General features: G+C 39.3%; 2 protein-coding genes across 2 annotated transcripts in view; one reads left to right on the top strand and one right to left on the bottom strand.

The window, feature by feature from the left end:
- Nucleotides 1-19,247, bottom strand: part of LOC106001698 (zinc finger protein 883-like) — a 49,198-nt gene that overhangs the window by 10,953 nt on the left and 18,998 nt on the right.
- LOC106001702 (zinc finger protein 33B-like) lies at nucleotides 3,273-13,967 on the top strand. Its single transcript, XM_013036709.1, is given in 3 exon segments — nucleotides 3,273-3,288; nucleotides 12,634-13,799; nucleotides 13,802-13,967. Coding segments are annotated over 3 exon segments (1,293 nt in total). The 3' UTR covers nucleotides 13,913-13,967.

Below are 19,247 nucleotides of genomic sequence, written 5' to 3' on the forward strand. Positions count from 1 at the left end.
GGGAAGGATTGTGTAGGAAATATTCATGCCTGATATTCAGTCCTCCAGTGCATGGGTCCTTCCATGCCTCTTTTAGTGGACCTGAGCTATTCCTCATTAAAATGGAGATCATGAGGCACATTTGGATATATAGACGTCAACTTTGGAGCAACTATAAAATATGAAGGAAAAATAATACTTTCTTTCTGTAAAAGTTAAAAGTTCCTGAGAGGCAAAGAGATAAGGATCCGGTATAAATGGGTGCTTCCTAGACTAGCTATGTCACATAGTTTTCATTGTTCAAGGGTACATTTTTCAAACATTCATTTCTAAGTATTATGTTCATTGTACTAGTAGAAATAGAATTCACTTCCTACATTATTTTTGAATTGTTCAATGCTCACAGAGTAAGTCTCATTATTTGTTATACAAATATTATATCCTCTTCCTTTATTCATCTCAATGATTGACTGTTCCAGATGCTGAGGTAGAAGGTACAAGTATGGTACGGTATTCAGGGATAAATTATGGTTCTGACATCCTCTGGAGGAAAAGGTGAACGAATGGAAAACATGAAGCTCATGCATAACACTTCTAGAATTCCTATGGCAGGAGATGTGGTGTACCCCTCATGGGTTCCACTATACCCGGAGATTCCTGTGGTTGCAATGATGTACCACCATGGAGGGCATGTGGATTATGGAGAGCCTGTGGATTTCACATCTTGTATACTGTTTTACTGGTGGAAGTCTCCCAGTATGCACTGCATAACTGGGCTCAAGGAGTGACGTGATCAGTGGTACCTTGCTGGCCCCCATGTTTGTCAGCCTGTTTTGACAAGCTCACCCTGACATCTGCAACTGGCTGCTGCTGAGGCCTTTGGACTAATGCCTCTCTCTATCCCATACCTGTGTATCAGAGACATGTCCTGTTTCATGGTTTTGTATCAGTTACTGTGCAATGTTGTGTTATGTATCCATACATGCTGAGCTAGGTATGGTTTTCAAGGGTGGGGTATTTTTTTTTTTTTGGTCGGTCGTGGGTCTTGAATGCTGGGCCTGGGTGCTGTCCCTCAGCTCTTCAGCTCAAGGCGAGCGCTCTACCACTTGAGCTACAGCGCCACTTCCGGTTTTCTGGTGATTTATTGGAGATAGGAGTCTCACGGTCTTTCCTGCCCGGGCTGGCTTTGAACCGCGATCCTCAGATCTCAGCCTCCTGGAGTAGCTAGGATTACAGGCGTGAGCCACCAGCGCCCGGCTGGGTGGGGTAGTTTTTGATGCCTCTATCAGGAACAATTGTGTTCTCACTAACTGCATAAATACTCTGAGATTACTATGCAATCACCTTAACTTATGTTGCTTGTTCAGTTGATATAACCATTATGGTATAATAAGTTTGGGTCTCTGTTTTCTATTGAGGTTTATAGGCTCTTAGCTATTGCTGCAGATTTTTTGGAATATTGGTTGCCAACATTTTTGCTACCCTAAATGTTCTTGCTAGTGCTACTGCTTCTGCTGTGAACCTTATCCAAACCATATATACAACACAATATGTTAATAGTTTGGCTTGATATGTTTCTGATGCCCTGGGATGCAGGTGGGCTTGGATAAGATTGTGATATGTTTTATGATTTGGAAACAGCAATGATGTATATTGATAATCAAGTAGATGTGCTAAAGACATGGTTAAAAATGATGTGACATGCTAATGGTTAGTACGTCTGTGTTATCCCTCAATATGATATGGGCCAATACCCAGTGACATATTTGAGGAATCCGGACCTTTGATAATTTTTTGGGGGGAGGATCTGGTCATAGGGCCTGAACTCTGGGCCTGGGTGCTGCAAAGCTAGCGGGCTACCACTTGAGCGACAGTGCCATTCTTGCTTTTTTCTTTTTGCTTATGTGGTGCTGAGGAATCGAACTCAGGACCTCATGCGTGCAAGGCAAGGGTTCTACCACTGAGCCACACTGAGCCACACACACAGCCCTCCTTTGATAAATTAAGCTTAGACATTAGGCAGCTACAGGGTCAGAAATCTGATATTGGTCACTCCACCCTATAGGTAGCACACCCTGCAGACTTAGCTGCATCAGTTCTCCATTATCTGCAGGGATTCAACCTGGGAAATAGCAATCCTTTTTCCATTTCTTAGGCATTTTCCTGTTTCTTGTTTTCGTATTCCTTTTTCTTCCATTCTTATTGAGATGTATGATCTGCTGCATTTTCTAGGCTCAAGCTGATAGACACTTGCTCAATTTACAAAATAAAAAGGAGGACTTGTTGCAGACTCAGAGGTGCAAGGACTGTCAAGGTGTGAGCAAAAACTCCACAACCATGGACTGCAACCTTCAGGGCTGTAAGTACTTGCCATTTTCATAGGAGGGAGTGTTCCTTTTAGCTTCTGGGCCTGGGACCTTACCTGCAGGAGTTTGGTGGACAAAGGTTGACCGAGAATGAGGAAGGATGCATATGATCTGCAGTTGTTGCCACATTGAGTCCTAGAACAATGTGATGCAAGAACTGGACAGATATAGAAAGTGTCTATAGCTAAAGATATTGCAGAAATAAAGAGAGATTTATCATTGGCCTGGTCTCTGTCTCTTCCATTATCATCCCCTTGTTCTTCTGGAGCACTGCTGGTGTTGTGGCTGGCACCCACCAGTGGTAGTATGCTTACCTAGCATGCATGAAGCCCTGGTTCAAGTCCTCACTACCTCATACACAGGAACGCAAAAAGTGGAATTGTGGCTCAAGTAGTAGGATGCTAGTCTTGAGCAAAAAAGTTCAGTGACAGTGTCCATGCACTGAGTTCAAGCCCCAGAGTTGAGACATAAAACACAAGAAATGCAAGTTGGGTGCTGGTTCCTCATGTCTGTAATCCTTGCTGTTCAATAGGCTGAAACCTGAGGATCCCAGTTCAAAGTCAGCCTGGCCACCAACATGTGTGAGACACTTATCTCCAGTGACCACTAGAAATCCAGAAGTGTGTTGTGGCTCACATGGTAGAGTACTTGAGCTCAGAGATGGTTCCCAGGTTCAGAGTACAAGTGCCATGAACGACCAAAAAAAAAGGATAAAAATATAAGTAAATGTACCAGAAATACAGGCTTGAACAATGAAAACTACACTTCACATGTAGTCTTAGAAGTACTCCAATTCTTTCTGATCCTTTTCTCCTTGCCTCTCAGGAATTTAATTTTTTTGAATGAAATTAAATTTTCTTTATATTATTAGAGGTGCTTTTAAGTTGAAGTCTATAAATCCAAATATGCCCTTTGATTTCCATTTTCATGAGGAATAATTCAGGTCCAAAAAGGAGGTATAGAAAACCTATACACTGGAGACCTAAAACCAGGCATGAAACTTTCCAATCCAAACCATCTCAATTATATTGTATGTAAAGGATCACCAAAAATCACAATAAATATTTAACAGACAAGTATAGGATCTCTGAATATGAGAGAGGGAGACTGTTGCAGACTGTGGGGTGCCTGCCAGGAGCAGGCAAACTGTGAACAAAGGCTTCAGGGCCATTGACTCCCACCCTCAGGGTTGCAAGTCCTTGCCCTTTCTTGGTTTGAGGAAGTGTGTGTTCTAGCTGTTTGGCCTGGGGCTTTAAGTGAAGGGAGGCTTTGGTGGAAAAGATAGATTGAAGTAGAATGAGGAAAGGTGTGTGCTGTTTGCACTTTTTGGCACAGTGGGCGTAGACCAATATTACACAAGCATTTGAGAAATATAGCAGAATTGTGCCATCAGCCATCTCTCTGTCTCCTTAATTATTATCCCGTTGGCCCACAGAAGTCTTAATTGTGCTCTGTACGACTGTGGCAGAAGGCAAAGATTTATTCCACAGCTTAATGGATAAGGTCTGAGAAGACAAGTCAGAGGTCCCCTAGATATATAGCCTAAAGCTACTGAGAGGAAGTTTTAGGATCAGAGAAGAGGTAAGAATTCTAAAGAGATTTTCACATGCAAAATGAGAAGACAAAAGCAGACTGGTTTGTAAATGATTAAGCTTCACATCAACATAGCCTAGCCTAAACTTCACTCTTCTACTCACCTGCATTCATTCTGACCCCCTAACCACTTCTTTGTAGGAAAAGCAGGGAAATGTGCCATGCTCTTAAGAATCCCTGTGAGGAAACTTTTCACTAGTTACCTGAAGAAATTATTAAAGGAAATCCAAGTAGAGCACAGCAAAGGCTCACAGACAGTGACCAAGCTCTGAGTTGAAGCCTCAGGATGAACAGAAAAAGAAAAAACATAAAACCCTTAAATGAAAAGCAAAATTCAGAAACAGCCCAACACTCATTTTCATTTAATAGATAGAATTGGGGATTTTCTGAAAGAATTAATTGTTTGATTTTGCAAAATTTAAATCAACACAAGGATTATGATGCATATCCACATAACCATCTTCTTATTCTATGCCAGTGTGTAAATTACACTAATGGAAAATGACCCGGTATAAGTTCAGTGTCTATGAGTACGTTTGTAAGATGAGAGGGGAGGTATTAAACAATGTAAAGCAAAACAGAGATATAATTTACACTCAGCAGAACACAGGCATAGAACAAAAAGAAAGGTATGAGAAACACAGTCTCATAACCTCAATTTCATTATGAGAACTAAGTACCAAAAAGTCAATGCATCCAATTCTCCCCATATATATCCATTTTCTGGTTGGTCTTACAATATTTTACAAAGGAAACAGTGGTTTTGAAGAAGAAACTCACCTGAGCTTCCACAGCAGGGAGAGAAAAGTCCCAATGCATCCAAGCACTCTTCTGACCAGAGGTGAAGCAAGGTGGCGCCGAGCATTATGGGAATTGTAGTCTCCTTGGAGGGCTTTTGGTTTGAAAGTCCTGAGTTGTTTTTGTTTTTGGAGGGCGGAAGTGGCGCAGAGATCCTTTTGGGCATGCGTCTCCCCGCCCCCCTTGGGCATATTAAGTCGGCCTCTTCTGGATTCTTTCCCATTGACTTGCTGCTGGAAGTGCCCTGAAGTAAAGTTTGGCCTTCCATAGGTGGGATCCAGGAGGCAGGCGCCCAGCTCTGTGCAGTGGAGCTTGGGAGCAGTAACTTGAAGGAATCTCAAGCTTTGGAACTGATATCAGGTAGGAACTGTGGGATTGCTGCTGGAGTCTATCCTCCACTGGTTTCTTTTTCTGGTTTTGTTTTTTTTTTGGTAATTGGTAGGGCTTGAACTCTGGGCCTGCAAGCAATGTTCCTGAGCTCGTCAGCTCAAGAGGAGAGCTTTATTCTTGAGCCAAAGCACCCGTTTTCCCCTCCACGCTTTTCTCCAGTCTGGGATTGATAACTTGCTTGAGGTTCAGGAGTTTGTGCTGCCATTAGCTTCTGGGCCCCGAACTGCAAGAACCTGGTTGCCAAATGTCTGAGAGCAAGCTTGGTGATTCTGCAGACAAGAAGAGCCCAAAAGCTGTGCATTTGTACTCCAAGATCAAGGGATTCTTCTATTAATGCATGTGGCTTTATTTGCTTTGCCCAGGTGGAAGAGGAGTACAGGAAGAATTCTAGTGAAATTGTGAGGTGTGTGCCTGCCTTGAGTCCTCTTACATGGAAGTTGTATTTAGGGCTTCTGTGTTGTTTCTCCTAGAGATATTTTAATCTTTTTGGCTTGAGGTTTTAATCTCCTGGCTTGACTTCACAGATGTTTTTTCACCATCCTGTTTCGAGAGACAGTTGTACATGGGATATTGTAGTAGTGAGTGCTGGTCCTGTATTTTTAGGAATGAAGCCTAGCAATGTTTGAAGCAGAGCACCCTATGAATAAGAATCTCCATCCTAAATAAACAGACCTTGTCAATTCTGAGAAGCCCAAAAGGGAAGAAGCAGAAAAGCACAGGAAGGGGAAGATGTTGCTAGCATCCCTTGCCTTATGCAAAAATTGTTGCTACTTCCCTAAGCACCAGATTCACGTGGTACTCTTTCCTACATCACTCTCAATCACTTTGTGTTGTTGCAAGATTTAAGCTGATTTCTAGGAGTCGTGATGAGCTGGCTTGAGGAATAACCCAGAAGCTAGTTATCAGAAGGTACCTGAGACTGTGGTTTGGGAAGGTGGGGTAATTGTTATGACTGAAAATATCTATTCATATAGTAATCCCTAATCCTCTTCTTTCTAATTTATTCAGCTTGTGTTACCACTATAATTTTTAGTATGTATTCATTGAAACTTATCTTAAATGTCCCATCTATGGATTTGTAAATGCTAGCTCTAATGTGTTGGCTGTGCCTCCTAGTTCAGAAAGTGTTGGTCGGGGACATTTGGCCTTAAATGAAAAATCACAGAAGAAAACTTGAGGTAATATGTCTTACTCAAGGTTGTATGCTTTGTAGGTGTTGCTTATCTTCAGGTGTGTCACTCCTATATGGAGTATTTTATGTTGTATCTTTAGGATGGTCAAGGTTCTTTCCAAGACTGTTTAGGGAAATGAACATTAGGGACTTCTCAAACCTGGGTTTACCTCATCTTTACTCATGTTCCTTTGGCCAAAGCATGTTAAATGGCAAATTGCAAATCATTGCATATGTTTGCAATGATACAGTGAAATGTGCCATTTGACAACCATTATTGAAATAGTATAGCACAAGAAATATATTCTGTACATAGTTTCCTCTGTAACTTTGGGTGAAAACTACTGAGTTACATCATACATGCTTTCCTTGATGTTTAAATATGTAAATGAATGAGGTAGAAAACAAATTCCAATGGATTCCTAGGATACCTTTGCATTAAAAAAGCAGTTCATACATCCTGAAGTATATTCAGTAATAATTACTTTTAGTGGCAATGTGATATGTTTTTGCTTTCAGTTAGTCAATATTTTTTGTAGGAACATTCAGTTTTATATGTAGTATGTACATAAACATAGAAATTAGTTGGTTTAATAATATCTATCTACCAGGAAATGGACTGGATTTGTATTTATTGGAGAGTTTAATGCTCTGCCCGAGACATTAAAGATTCTTCACTTATAAGAATTCTTTGCCGTTTTTCAGCCCATGTATTATATTGCAAGAGGAAATTCTGGGCCGAAAGTCTCACAGATTCATTTCTGAATACATCATTTGTCTTGTATCCCAGCCATGCTTCCAGAATCTTCTGCTCATTGTCAGCAGCAAGACAGAATGAATGGATCTCTGGTGAGTTGTTTTTTTATTTCTCATTTGGTTTTATTCCATTATATGAACCTAAAGATGTTCAAGAATTTAAAACAATACCAACCACACAGATTCAGCCCCAGGAACATATTCATATGGCTTATAGATTATCAGATTAAGATTGCTTGTAGGTTTAGCAGATTAAATGGTTCTCTTCTTTCTAAGTTGAATGCAGATTGGCTTCAGAATGTCTAGGTTTCATGTTGTCATAAAATGTAATCAAATCTGTTATGTGATGTAATGACACCCAGCAGGTTACTTCTCATGGAAGGTGAAGGATAGCTTGTAAACAGATCACATCCTCATGAGCAACATTAAACTATTTCAATGAAATTTTCCTGGAATTGCTGAAATAGTGTGGTCATACATACCTTCATGTGTTCTTAAGGAATGATTAACCTATATGTACTTAAATTACTCTCCATATATAGTACTTGGACGACTTCATGGTCTTGGTCTTACTTGAAACTTAGGCTATATTTGTTGCTAAACTTTATGGTCTTTCTACAAATTCCTGTTTGTTTTCTAAAATATCCTCACAAAATTTCTTTCCTCTATTTTATCTGTCTATTTTTGATTTTCTACTCACTAGTGTTGGTTATTTTTCTTTCTCTCTCTTTGTATCTATCTTTCTATCATTTTTTCTTACTTTTCTCATTCCCTCTTTCCTCCATATGTGTCTCAGTTGTTTCTTTTCTTCAAATGATCTATCTGGGATCTAGTTTTTCTTAGTGATCAGTTTTACTTTGCTGACATGGCTCTTAGGTTTGACATTTTTCTTACCCATTATATAGGAAAATTGTTGCCTAGAGAGTTCTACAGGATTCCAGAAACAAACTTAGAAAATCACAGAAACATAAACAGATAGACTTAGGGAAAACCAGGGTTCCAAGGCTCTCTGGCACTTGGTCCCTTGGTGCCAGCAATCAAGCATAGTTCCTTGAGTGCACACAGGGAAGATTACCATTGATAACATGCAAAACTGAAGTATCTATATTAATAGTACAATCAGAGCCACAACAGGTTGTGAGGAAAACATGTTTCCTAATCTCCTGAGACAGAAGACTGGCTCCCAGATAAAATGCAGACATGAAGTTCACCTTACCTAGCCTTGAAGGTGAACAGCAGCTCAGTTTCAGATGCTATCTTTCCAACAGTAAGGAAAAGGCCTGCCTTCCAGTCTCTTAACCCTCTCCAGAATTCTCTTTTAACCCTTCTGTGGCCAACTCTCAGTGTTCTCATTGCGGTCAGGCTCGAATTCCAACCTCTCAAACCTTTTCCCCCTTGGCTCAACCTCAGAGTTCCCCACAGAAAAGTATTTCCTTCGCCCAACTTATAAACTACAAGAAAATCAGTTTTCTCCTGATTCTGTTCTCTTTGGTCTAACTTCATTTGATGTGGTATTCTGTTTTGTCTTTCCTTCCCACTACTTTTGAATATTTTAATTCACTGCCAGTATAGGATAGGAACTGGTTTTGATTTAAAAAAATACAGTGACAAGGTGTTCTTTATTAGAAATATCACTTGTTGCAAAATCTCATGGATGATTTCTCAGGAATTGATTTGGATCTCTGAGGAATTTTGCTATTAACTAACACAAGTGGAAATATATCCTTAGGGATCTTCTGGAGAAATGACTCAGGAATATGTGACACATTGGAGCATTTGTTCATATTCATCATTTTTGTCATATTGTGTATTCCTTGAGCTTGTATACATTTTCCTCCACCTTCAATGAAGCCTATTAAAATGAAAATATTGTAAAGAATATTTTATTCCCCACCCACATATATTTTGTATTGTAGAATGTAGGCAAAGTTTACAAAACCTCATGGTAGCAGTTCTTTTTTTACATAGGATGGATATATCAGGGTATCTGTGACCACTTTTCAATATTTAGTATTTAAACCAAACATGGTTAACCTAGGATATTTTTATGTGTGAACTCAATTAAATCTTATATGGGAAAAATAAATCATTAGCTACTTTCTGGAGTATTGTTAGTATTTTTAAATATTTATGTGGACACTGCTTCTCATAGTTCTAGTAATGTTCTATGTTCTGTATTCCATGTCATATCCTGAATGTGTTCTGCTTGCTGATGAGAGTACCTGTTAATAGAAAGTCTAAATAGGATTTAGGGTGAAGCAGTATATGTAAATGCAGAAAAAATATTTGTTTAATTCATTGTTACCCTTATATGTACTAAAATTTTATCAAAAATGATAATATAATTTTTCAGACACCTCCTTAGACTTATTGTTGTCATGCCAGATTATTGTCTCCTTAGAGTATATACCTTGTCTCTATTGCTAGCAGCAGAAATGTGTTTGCATGCATTAGGGAAACTGTAATTTTTTATTGGTCTTGGGGCTTGAATTCTGGGCCTGGTTGTTATCCCTCATATCTTCAGGTCAAAGTGAGTGCTCTACCACTTGAGTCACAGTGCTACTTTCAGTTTTCTGGTGGTTTATTGGAGATAAGTGTCTCATGGACTTTCCTGCCTGGGCCGGCTTTGAACCTAGATCCTCAGACCTCAGCCTCCTGAATAACTAGGAGGATAAGCCACCAGTGCCCTGCCAATCTGTGTGTTTTAATGACCAGGTTTATATATTGTCCAATATTTCTAATTTGCTATTTAATTTTCCCAGTGAATAGATAACACAGCAAGCTGCAAACATTTTATGTAAGACAAAAGCATACCTGCAGCATAATGAAATTCCAGATTGGAATTCTCATGACCTAGGTCTAATTTCTTGATGGAAATGTGCCATTACAGATGCTGATGTCATTTGATGATGTGGCTGTGTACTTCACATGGAAGGAGTGGCAGGATCTGGATCCTGGTCAGGGGACCCTTCATAGAGATGTAATGCTGGAGACCTATAGCAACCTCATGTCCTTGGGTGAGCAAAGGTCACTTTTATTTGGAAGATCAAGTGCTTTTATTTTAGTAGACATTTGACTGTTTATGTTATCTATGTATAAGATTCCAGTCCATTCCCAGGTAAAAAACTGCTAGTATAAAAGCCAGCCAAATTCAGGTCGTGGTGCTTGGTGTTGTTTGCCTTTCGCACTACTGCATGAACCACAGCTCCATTTTGGCTTTTGTTTTGGGGTATATTCTGGGTTTCCATGCTCAGGTTGGTTTCAAGCCTGCCACTTCTGATCTCACCTCGTCAATGAAGGATTAAAGTTGTAAGCCTTTGAACCATAACATTTTCTAAAACAAACAAACAAAAAACTAAAAAAGATTCCAGTCCATGGGAAGTGTCATTTCTTTCTAAGGGAAACTTCAACTTCATTATGTGTAACTCAAGAGCTAATTTTATTCTCAATCTTTAACATTTCTAATCAATAGTTGTACAAAAGTTCTAAAGTATGATCCAATAATAGGAAACTGACTTCCCAGACTTGGGGTAATTATTATAGGTGGATCTACAGTCTAGATAGAATATACATTACTACTGACAGTATAATCTGGAAATCAGTAGGTGAACATGTGTATTTGTAAGCCAAACTTGACACAGAGTTTAGTGCATCAAGATTGGAATTCTAGGTACTCTGGAGGCTGAAATCTGAAGATTTTGGTTTGAAGCCAGCAACTGTGGAAAAGTGACCATGAAACTCTTATCTCCAATTAACCATTCAAAAACTAGAATCGTAGACAAGACTCAAACTAGTAGAATGCTAGCTTTGAGCAAAAGAGCTGAGTTCAAGCCACACAATGGACACAATAAACTCAAAGCTGGGGGAAACTCCAGCATGGAGTTATTAAGAATAAAGAAACCATGGGTTGGGAAGATGGCTCAGGGGTAGAGTGATTGCCTTGCATGCTTGAGGCCCTGTGTTCGATATCTCAGCACCAGATAAGCAGGGAAATAAAGCTAGAATTGGTGTTGTGGCTCAAGTGATAGAGTGCTAGCCTTGTGTTTAAGAGCTGAGAGACAGCTCCCAGGCCCAGAGTTCAGGCCCCACAACTCGACTGCCCCCCACAAAAACAATTGAGAAACCAGATTTAGAAGCAACCTTGTGAACAGGATGTCTGCGACCTTACATTAATGATGACCCAGCAAGAGCAATTGTTCTCCACTATTACTTACTCACAGGGCACTGTGTTCCTAAACCTGAATTGATTGTGAAGCTGGAGCAAGGTGCAGAACCATGGATAAGAGAAGCCTCAGACAAGAATTTTACAGGTGAGTTAAAGCGTCTTGAATGGTGATGATGGATCCAGAGCCCAGTGGGTCTGTTTATATTCAGCGGTACAGAGCAATAGTATTCCTAGTGCCCCTGAGTCATGTGTGGCAGAGAACTAGGTGATCCTTTGTCTCAAGGAATTGCCAATCCAGAATTCATGTGGAGACACACTGAATTTGGTGTGCCAGTGTAGGTAATGTTAGCAATTACCTTTATCTGTAGAGAAGTCATTCATAAAGAGAAAAAGAGAATAAGAAATGTAGAAAGGAGACCTCATTTTCTTTTAAACTAGTATTATGCAGGTAGGAGGAAAATAGGAGTATGCAAGGGCTGCTATCCTCTGATGGGGACAATTTCTTATGAGTGGTGCTGGGCATAGAGGGCGATTCAGAATGGAAGCATTAAGAGTATGGAGATGAATAATTTCAGGAAATATTTCCTGGGACAACATATAATAATCTGAAATACAGAAAAACATTATTTTGCATTGTAAAATGTCAGTACTACTTTCTTAATTACTACATTGCAGAGAAAAGTATATATTCTGCATAAAGCAATGCTTTGATATTTGAAAATCTCATAACAGAATGTGAGGAAATATCGTTATCGTAAGGAATTTGTGGCTCTCATTTATGTTTTTGTCTATTTTTCTATTATTCATTTTAGATGTCCCAGTAATGGAGGATGTGATTAGCACCTGTCAGGAAAGTCACAATAAATATCTCTCTGAAGTAGCAGTCATGAATAGTAACCCAGGGGAGGAAAAAGTGAGACTTATAAAAAGTTTTCATTTGAGCTCCATACAGAAGTCAGAACTGATTAAGAATAATGGGAACTCCTTAGGGATGAGGATAGAAAAGGTCACTGGGTGTCAGAAAATGGGTGTTTTCAGTGAACCTGGTAAGATGTGTGCTGCCTATAGTCCTCATGTGTCTTCTGTAGTTGAAGAATATAAACAATGTGAAAAGTCTTTCACTGAGAAGACACACCCTGTTGTCCCTCAGAGAATACACACAAGAGAGAAACCTCATGAATGTAACGTGTGTCGCAAGTCTTTCACCAAGAAATCAAACCTTACTGTCCACCAGAGAACACACACAAAAGAGAAACCTTCTCAATGAAACATTTGTGGAAAATCTTTCACCTGCAAGGCATATCTTACTAGACATCAGAGAACACACACTGGAAAGAAAATTTATGAATGTAACTTATGTGGAAAGTTCTTCTCCTGGAAGTCAACACTCACTGTCCATCAGATAACACACACAGGAAAGAAACCTTATGAATGTAACATGTGTGGAAAGTGTTTCACCCAGAAATCAAAGCTTACTGTCCACCAGAGAACACACACTAAAGAGAAAACTTTTGAATGTAAGATTTGCGGAAAGTTTTTCACCCACAAGGGATATCTTCCTACCCACCAGAGAACACACACAGGAGAGAAAATTTATAAGTGTAACTTGTGTGGAAAGTCCTTTACCTGGAAGTCAACCCTCACTGTCCATCAGATAACACACACAGGAAAGAAACCTTTTGAATGTAACGTGTGTGGAAAGTATTTCATCCAGAAATCAAAGCTTACTGTTCACCTGAGAACACACACAAAAGAGAAACCTTTTGAATGTAACATTTGTGGAATGTCTTTCTCCTGCAAGGCATATCTTACTAGCCACCAGAGAACACACAAAGGAGAGAAACCTTATGAATGTAACTTGTGTGGAAAGTCTTTTGCCAGGATGGCATACCTTACTGTCCACCAGAGAACACACACTAGAGAGAAACCTTATGAATGTAACATGTCTGAAAAGTCTTTCACCAAGAAATCAAAGCTTACTGTCCACCACAGAACACACACAGGAGAGAGACCTTATGAATGTAACCTGTGTGGAAAGTGTTTCACCCAGAAATCGAAGCTTACTTGCCACCAGAGAACACACACAAAAGAGAAACCTTTTGAATGTAAGATTTGTGGAAAGTTTTTCACCCACAAGGGATATCTTCCTACCCACCAGAGAACACACACAGGAGAGAAAATTTATGAATGTAACTTGTGTGGAAAGTCCTTTACCTGGAAGTCAACCCCTACTGTCCATCAGATAACACACACAGGAAAGAAACCTTATGAATGTAATGTGTGTGGAAAGTCTTTCACCAAGAAATCAAAGCTTACTGTTCACCAGAGAACACACACAAAAGAGAAACCTTTTGAATGTAACATTTGTGGAAAGTCTTTCACCTCCAAGGCACATCTTAATAGACACCAGAGAATACATACAGGAGAGAAACTTCATGAATGTAATGTGTGTGGAAAGTCTTTCACCCAAAAGGAGTACCTTACTGTCCACCACAGAACACACACAGGAGAGAGACCTTATGAATGTAACCTGTGTGGAAAGTGTTTCATCCAGAAATCAAAGCTTACTCGCCACCAGAGAACACACACACAGGAGAGAAACCTTATGAATGTAACACGTATGGAAAGTCTTTCACCAAGAAGTCATACCTTACTTGCCACCAGACAACACACACAAGAGAGAAACCTTATTAATGTAACATGTGTAGAAAGGCTTTCACCTGGAAGTAAATCTTCACTGTCCATCAGAAAACACACATGAAAGAAACCTTATGAATGTCATATGTGTAGAAAGATTTTCAGCTAGAAGCTACACCTTACTGTCCACCAGAGAGCACACACAGTAGAGAAATTTTATGAATGTAAGCTATGTGGAAATTCTTTCACCCAGAACATACAACTTTCTGTCCATCAGAAAAAAACCCACCAGAGAGAAATGTTATGTATGTAGCAGACATGGAAATTCTTTCACCTAGAAGGCACAACTTAACATCCATCACAGAACACAAGAAGAGAAACCTTATGAATGCAACCAGTGTGGAAAGACCTGGAGGTCACAGCTTAACACACATAAGTTGATTCACACAAATGAAATAACTTAGGTTTGTACCAAATGGGAAAGTCTTTGACCTGTAAGAAAATTGAAATTGCAATACAGAACCAATACAGGATAGAGACGTTATGATATAGCAGATGTGGAGTCCTCCAACTACAAGACACAGCTCAAGGTTCATAAAACACAGAAAACACACAGACACACACATTCAGAAACAAAGAGGAGAGAAATCCTATGTAGGAAAAATAAATGGAAAGGTTTTCAAGAAAAAGTCCTAACTCAGTTTGCATCAGAGAACAGACACAGGTGAGAAAATACAAATATAATAATTGTGGAGAGTTCTTCACCAAGTAGTCATGGATCCAAGTTCATGGGACACACAGCGGAGTCATCTTAAAAATATTACAAATGTGGAAATCCTTTGATCAGAAAGGAATACCTCATGTTCATCAGAGAACTGACTCACATAGGAGAAAAGAAAGTAGTGCATAGAACATATGTGAAATGACTTTCAATCAGAACTGAGTCCTCAGCCTTATGTGAGAGCATAGTCAGGAAAGAAATTATGAGTATAGAAAACATTTTGCCAGAAGTCCCATCTGTACAGGTATCAGAGACCTGGACACATGACAGAATCTCTGTAAATATAAACATCAGAGGAAGTCTTTCAACCAGAAGCCAACCTTCAGCAAGTATTAGAACATTCACCCAGGAAAGAAGCCAAATGTAGGAAAATCTTTGTCAGAAAACCTCTGCAAATTATACAGAGAAATCCTTCATAGCAGAGATAAGCTAGGTGTGATGGGAAACCATTCTTCATTCTTCAGCTTTCTTTGAGCCAACATTTCTCAGACTTTCATCATGTTGAGTGGGGATGGTATCTTTCAATATTATCCAAAGAGTGTGGAAACAACCAGTTATAACATGTAATTCAGAGATTAAAATTATTAACTTGCATCTTTTATACTAAGGAATGGTGTTTCAGAGTAATTTGATAAAATCTTCTTAGAAATATGAGGTCTGTCACTTTGGGACTGGATTCAGATCACCTCCAACATGGTTAGGGGAACAATAGTTGTGTGAAGACTGTTATGATTGGAGGCAAGAACATAAGAACACCTTTTTTTCTATTGCTCCCTTAAGTCCCCCTCTGTATGTGTGATCCAGCATTACAGTACAAATGACTAACTTATTCCAGTTCAGTTATTGAATGGAAGATCTACTGGAAGATATTAGTCCTTATTGCAGTACATACATAGTAGTAAAGTCTTTCTCAGAGGGGTAACAATGCTCGATAGGAAATGTATTCATAACCTAATTCATATAATAGTATAACCAATTTATACAGTATCTTTACAATTAAATATATATTCTAAAAAATATGGTGGATTAATAAAGACAAGAGTCTCAGCATTTTGCCTTGGGGGGAGAACCTCAAAATGTCTTGAATGCTTGCTCTTTTCTTTAATTAATCACTGGTGATGAGCATCGTATAATTGATTCACTCTGAGCCCATTTAGTTGTTCTGCTGAGTGATCTATAATAAAACACTAGTGTGAACGATGTGTTGCACCTGTGTTATCTCATAGAGGGCCAAAGTAGATTTGACATTAGGGGAAATAATCAAGCACACAAAGATATTGATTAATCTCTCTCAAAAATTGAAGTTAACAAAAAAAATAAAACCATCTGCCACTTGAGCTACAGCATCACTTTTAGGCTCTGAGAGGAAGGAAAGAAGGAAGGATGGAAAGAAGGAAGGAAGGAAGGAAGGCAGCAAGAAAGGAGGGAAGTGAGAGAGGGAAAGAGGAAGGAAGGAATGTGGAAGAAGGAAGAAATAAACTTTTCAAAAAAAGAATGTTTAATTTTTGGTGAATGTGAAAATTATTCTTTCAGAGGTGGGGCTCAAGAAAAATGGCTTTTATAAAAAGCAAATTCTTGAACTGTTTACAAAATAATAAAGAGGATGTAACATTTTATAAATTGATTTAATAATTCAGTAATATTAAGTAATGAGGTCAGGTGTGGCTGGTGCCCTATTGGCCACATGGTGGATGGTGGGGTCTGGCATCTTGTCTTCATGCAGGGGGAAGGAAATTCCCCCATCCATCACTTGCCACCCAACTGATGGGTGTGGCTGGTTCCCTGGAAGCAGGGGTGAGCATTTGGCTGATATGTTACTCAATCTGTTAGTCCACTGCCTGGGACTGGAATTTCCTGTGGACCTGCTTCCTGCTTAGGCCCTATTTAGGCTGGAACAGCAGTGGCACTAGATGCCATGGTACATGTCTCTGTGATCATGTCCTGTGTCCTGTCTCCTGGCTTGTCTCTGGTCATCATAGAGTGTCAGTTCAGCACTCTCTTGGGGCTGATTGGTTTCTTTTTTCTTTTAGATTTTCACTGTATTCTTTTTTTTCTTTTTTTAATTTATTTTTTATTGTAAAAATACTGCCTATAGGGGTTAAAATTACATGGGCAAGATAATGAGTACATTTCTTATCAAGCATTGTAGCCTCCTCCTTTGTTTCCCCTTCCCATCCTTCCCAGCCTTCTGTCCTCGCACTCAATCCTCTGCCCCCACCACCAAAGTTGTAAAGTTTGTTTTTGACATGACAACGTGTACTTCTCACTGTTGCAACGGTTCCACCTGTATCCGTATTTTGCTGATTGGATTCTTAGTGTTGTTTTTATTTTTTTTCTTCTGTCCTTTTTCCAAGCTGTCTAAGTGTATTTGTGGACTGCAAGTCTTTGTTACATCAGGCTGCTTGCAGACTGCTAGCTGTGTAATAAAGACTCCAGTATTCCATCTTCCCAAATGTGGCTTCCAACAAATATACTATCTTCTTTTACAGAAACACAAAGGTTGACCTAAATTTAGAATTTCTAGGGCCAAGATAGATGCCACAGTATAGTTATGTAATTAAAGATATCCTGGAGGCATTTAGAAAAAAAAATATCTGTTACATCAGAAAGTGCTTAATTAGTAAACCAAGACCAAGACTCCAGATCCTATATAAGCCAGTCATTCTACATATGTCTAGAGCTGTTTGGTTACATGAAGAGCTCTACTTTCACACTTTCATGAAGAAATATTTTTGTGCCAATATGAGGAGTTGAACTCAGGAACTGATTTGAAGCCAACCAGAGTTGGCTTCAAAGGAGATTCTCTCATCTTGGTCTCCATAAAAGCTAGGAATCAAAGCATGAGACCTGTGCGCTGTTCTGAAGAAATCTCTCTATGGGAATAAGAGGTTTCATTCAGTGCTTCGCCTCATGATTCCTGTCCCTTCAACAATTTCGGTATTTATTTTAATTTTTCAAAGAGAATCCTTAAATCCTGGCCAGGATTCCATTTACAAAATAAGGACAGTGGACTTCACATTGCCAGATTTAGCTAGGTTGCTAGCTTAACCCCTTCCCTCACACTGTTCAGGCTTCTGCTTATCTACTGAGGCCTAGTTAAATATAATAGGGAGATTGGCAGGCCCTTGGCTTTCTACTTGTAACACACACACACACACACACACACCGGCCATTGGATATAGCTCATTCTTCCACATGGCTTCCTACTTGTAACACACATACACACACACACACACACAAACACACACACACACCGGCCATTGGATATAGCTCATTCTCCCACATGGCTTCCTACTTGTAACACACACACACACACACACACACGCACGCGCGCACACACACACACACTGGCCATTGGATATAGCTCATTCTCCCATTTTTACAAACTGGATGCTTTCTGGTAAAGGGTGGTTCATGCACTGGAGTCCCTTCTACCTAGGCCTGTCATATAGCTGTAATTGAAAGACATGAACCAACATACCACATTCATTCAAAGTAGCCCTGATGATAACATTTTATTTTTGATTTTATTATTTTTGTTATTATCATTTGGCCAACACTTTTCCTTGAGCTCAAAATTTAAGGGACTTACTACTCACTGAATTGGTAAAGTACCCTTTCCTTCTTTTAATTTAAAACCAGTGATTTAAAATGAGCAATTACACTCCCTCATGTGTGGAATCTTAGCTACTCAGGAAGCTGAAATTAGAAATATAGTATTTGTAGGCCAACCCATGCAAAAGCTTCATGAAAATGGTATCTTAGCCAATAAAAGCATGGATCTGGTCATATGTGCCTATCTTGTTTGCTACTTGTGATATGTAATTATAAAATTAGTGTGTTGAAAGGCCCAGACACAGAAGTAAGACCCTAAGGTGAAAAATCAATGATACAAAAGGGCATCTGGAATAGAAGGTAAAGGAAGCCTCACAAATTTTGCCCGTGAATTCAACCTGACCACCACTAATATGATCTGTGCAAAAAAAAGATAACTTAACTGAGATTGCAAAAGGACCTTTGCCTATGTCTGTATGATGTTATGAATTTTATATCCTTTTCTGTGGAAACCATGAGTCCTGCTTGGATCAAGTAGTTAAGATCTCCTGATCTAACAGGGCACTGGTGCTTCATATCAGAATTCTTAGTTGCTCAAGAGTATGAGGTTTAAAATCACAATTGAAAGGCCAACTAGGTAGGAAATGCTATGAGACTGTTATCAACAATTTTCACCAAATTTTCCACAAATAGTGCTGTGAATCATGTGGATAGACTGTCATCACATTTGTTCCTTTATTACAAAATCTCAGGGACAGTACCCAGGCCCTGAGTAGAAAGAACTTCAAGGCCGGGAAAGATATTTTGTAAAAATGGGTTCTTTGGCCTTCCTGTAGGAAAGTTTCCATTCCTATAGAAACCTAAAATACTCCATAGGGTATAGTCATGGTGCGTCAATTGAAGTTGATATTGAAATATCTTATAAGCATGAGTAATGATAAATTGTCACAAATAGTTTGGTATTTTTGGTCATGTGAATGGACATGAATACTCCTTTATGTTTCTGACTCGTTCATAGGTCCTTGCAGAGGTTCAAGTTACCATGTAGGACAATAT

Source organism: Dipodomys ordii, unplaced genomic scaffold, assembly GCF_000151885.1.
Source record: "Dipodomys ordii isolate 6190 unplaced genomic scaffold, Dord_2.0 Scaffold371, whole genome shotgun sequence".
Classification (NCBI taxonomy): domain Eukaryota; kingdom Metazoa; phylum Chordata; class Mammalia; order Rodentia; family Heteromyidae; genus Dipodomys; species Dipodomys ordii.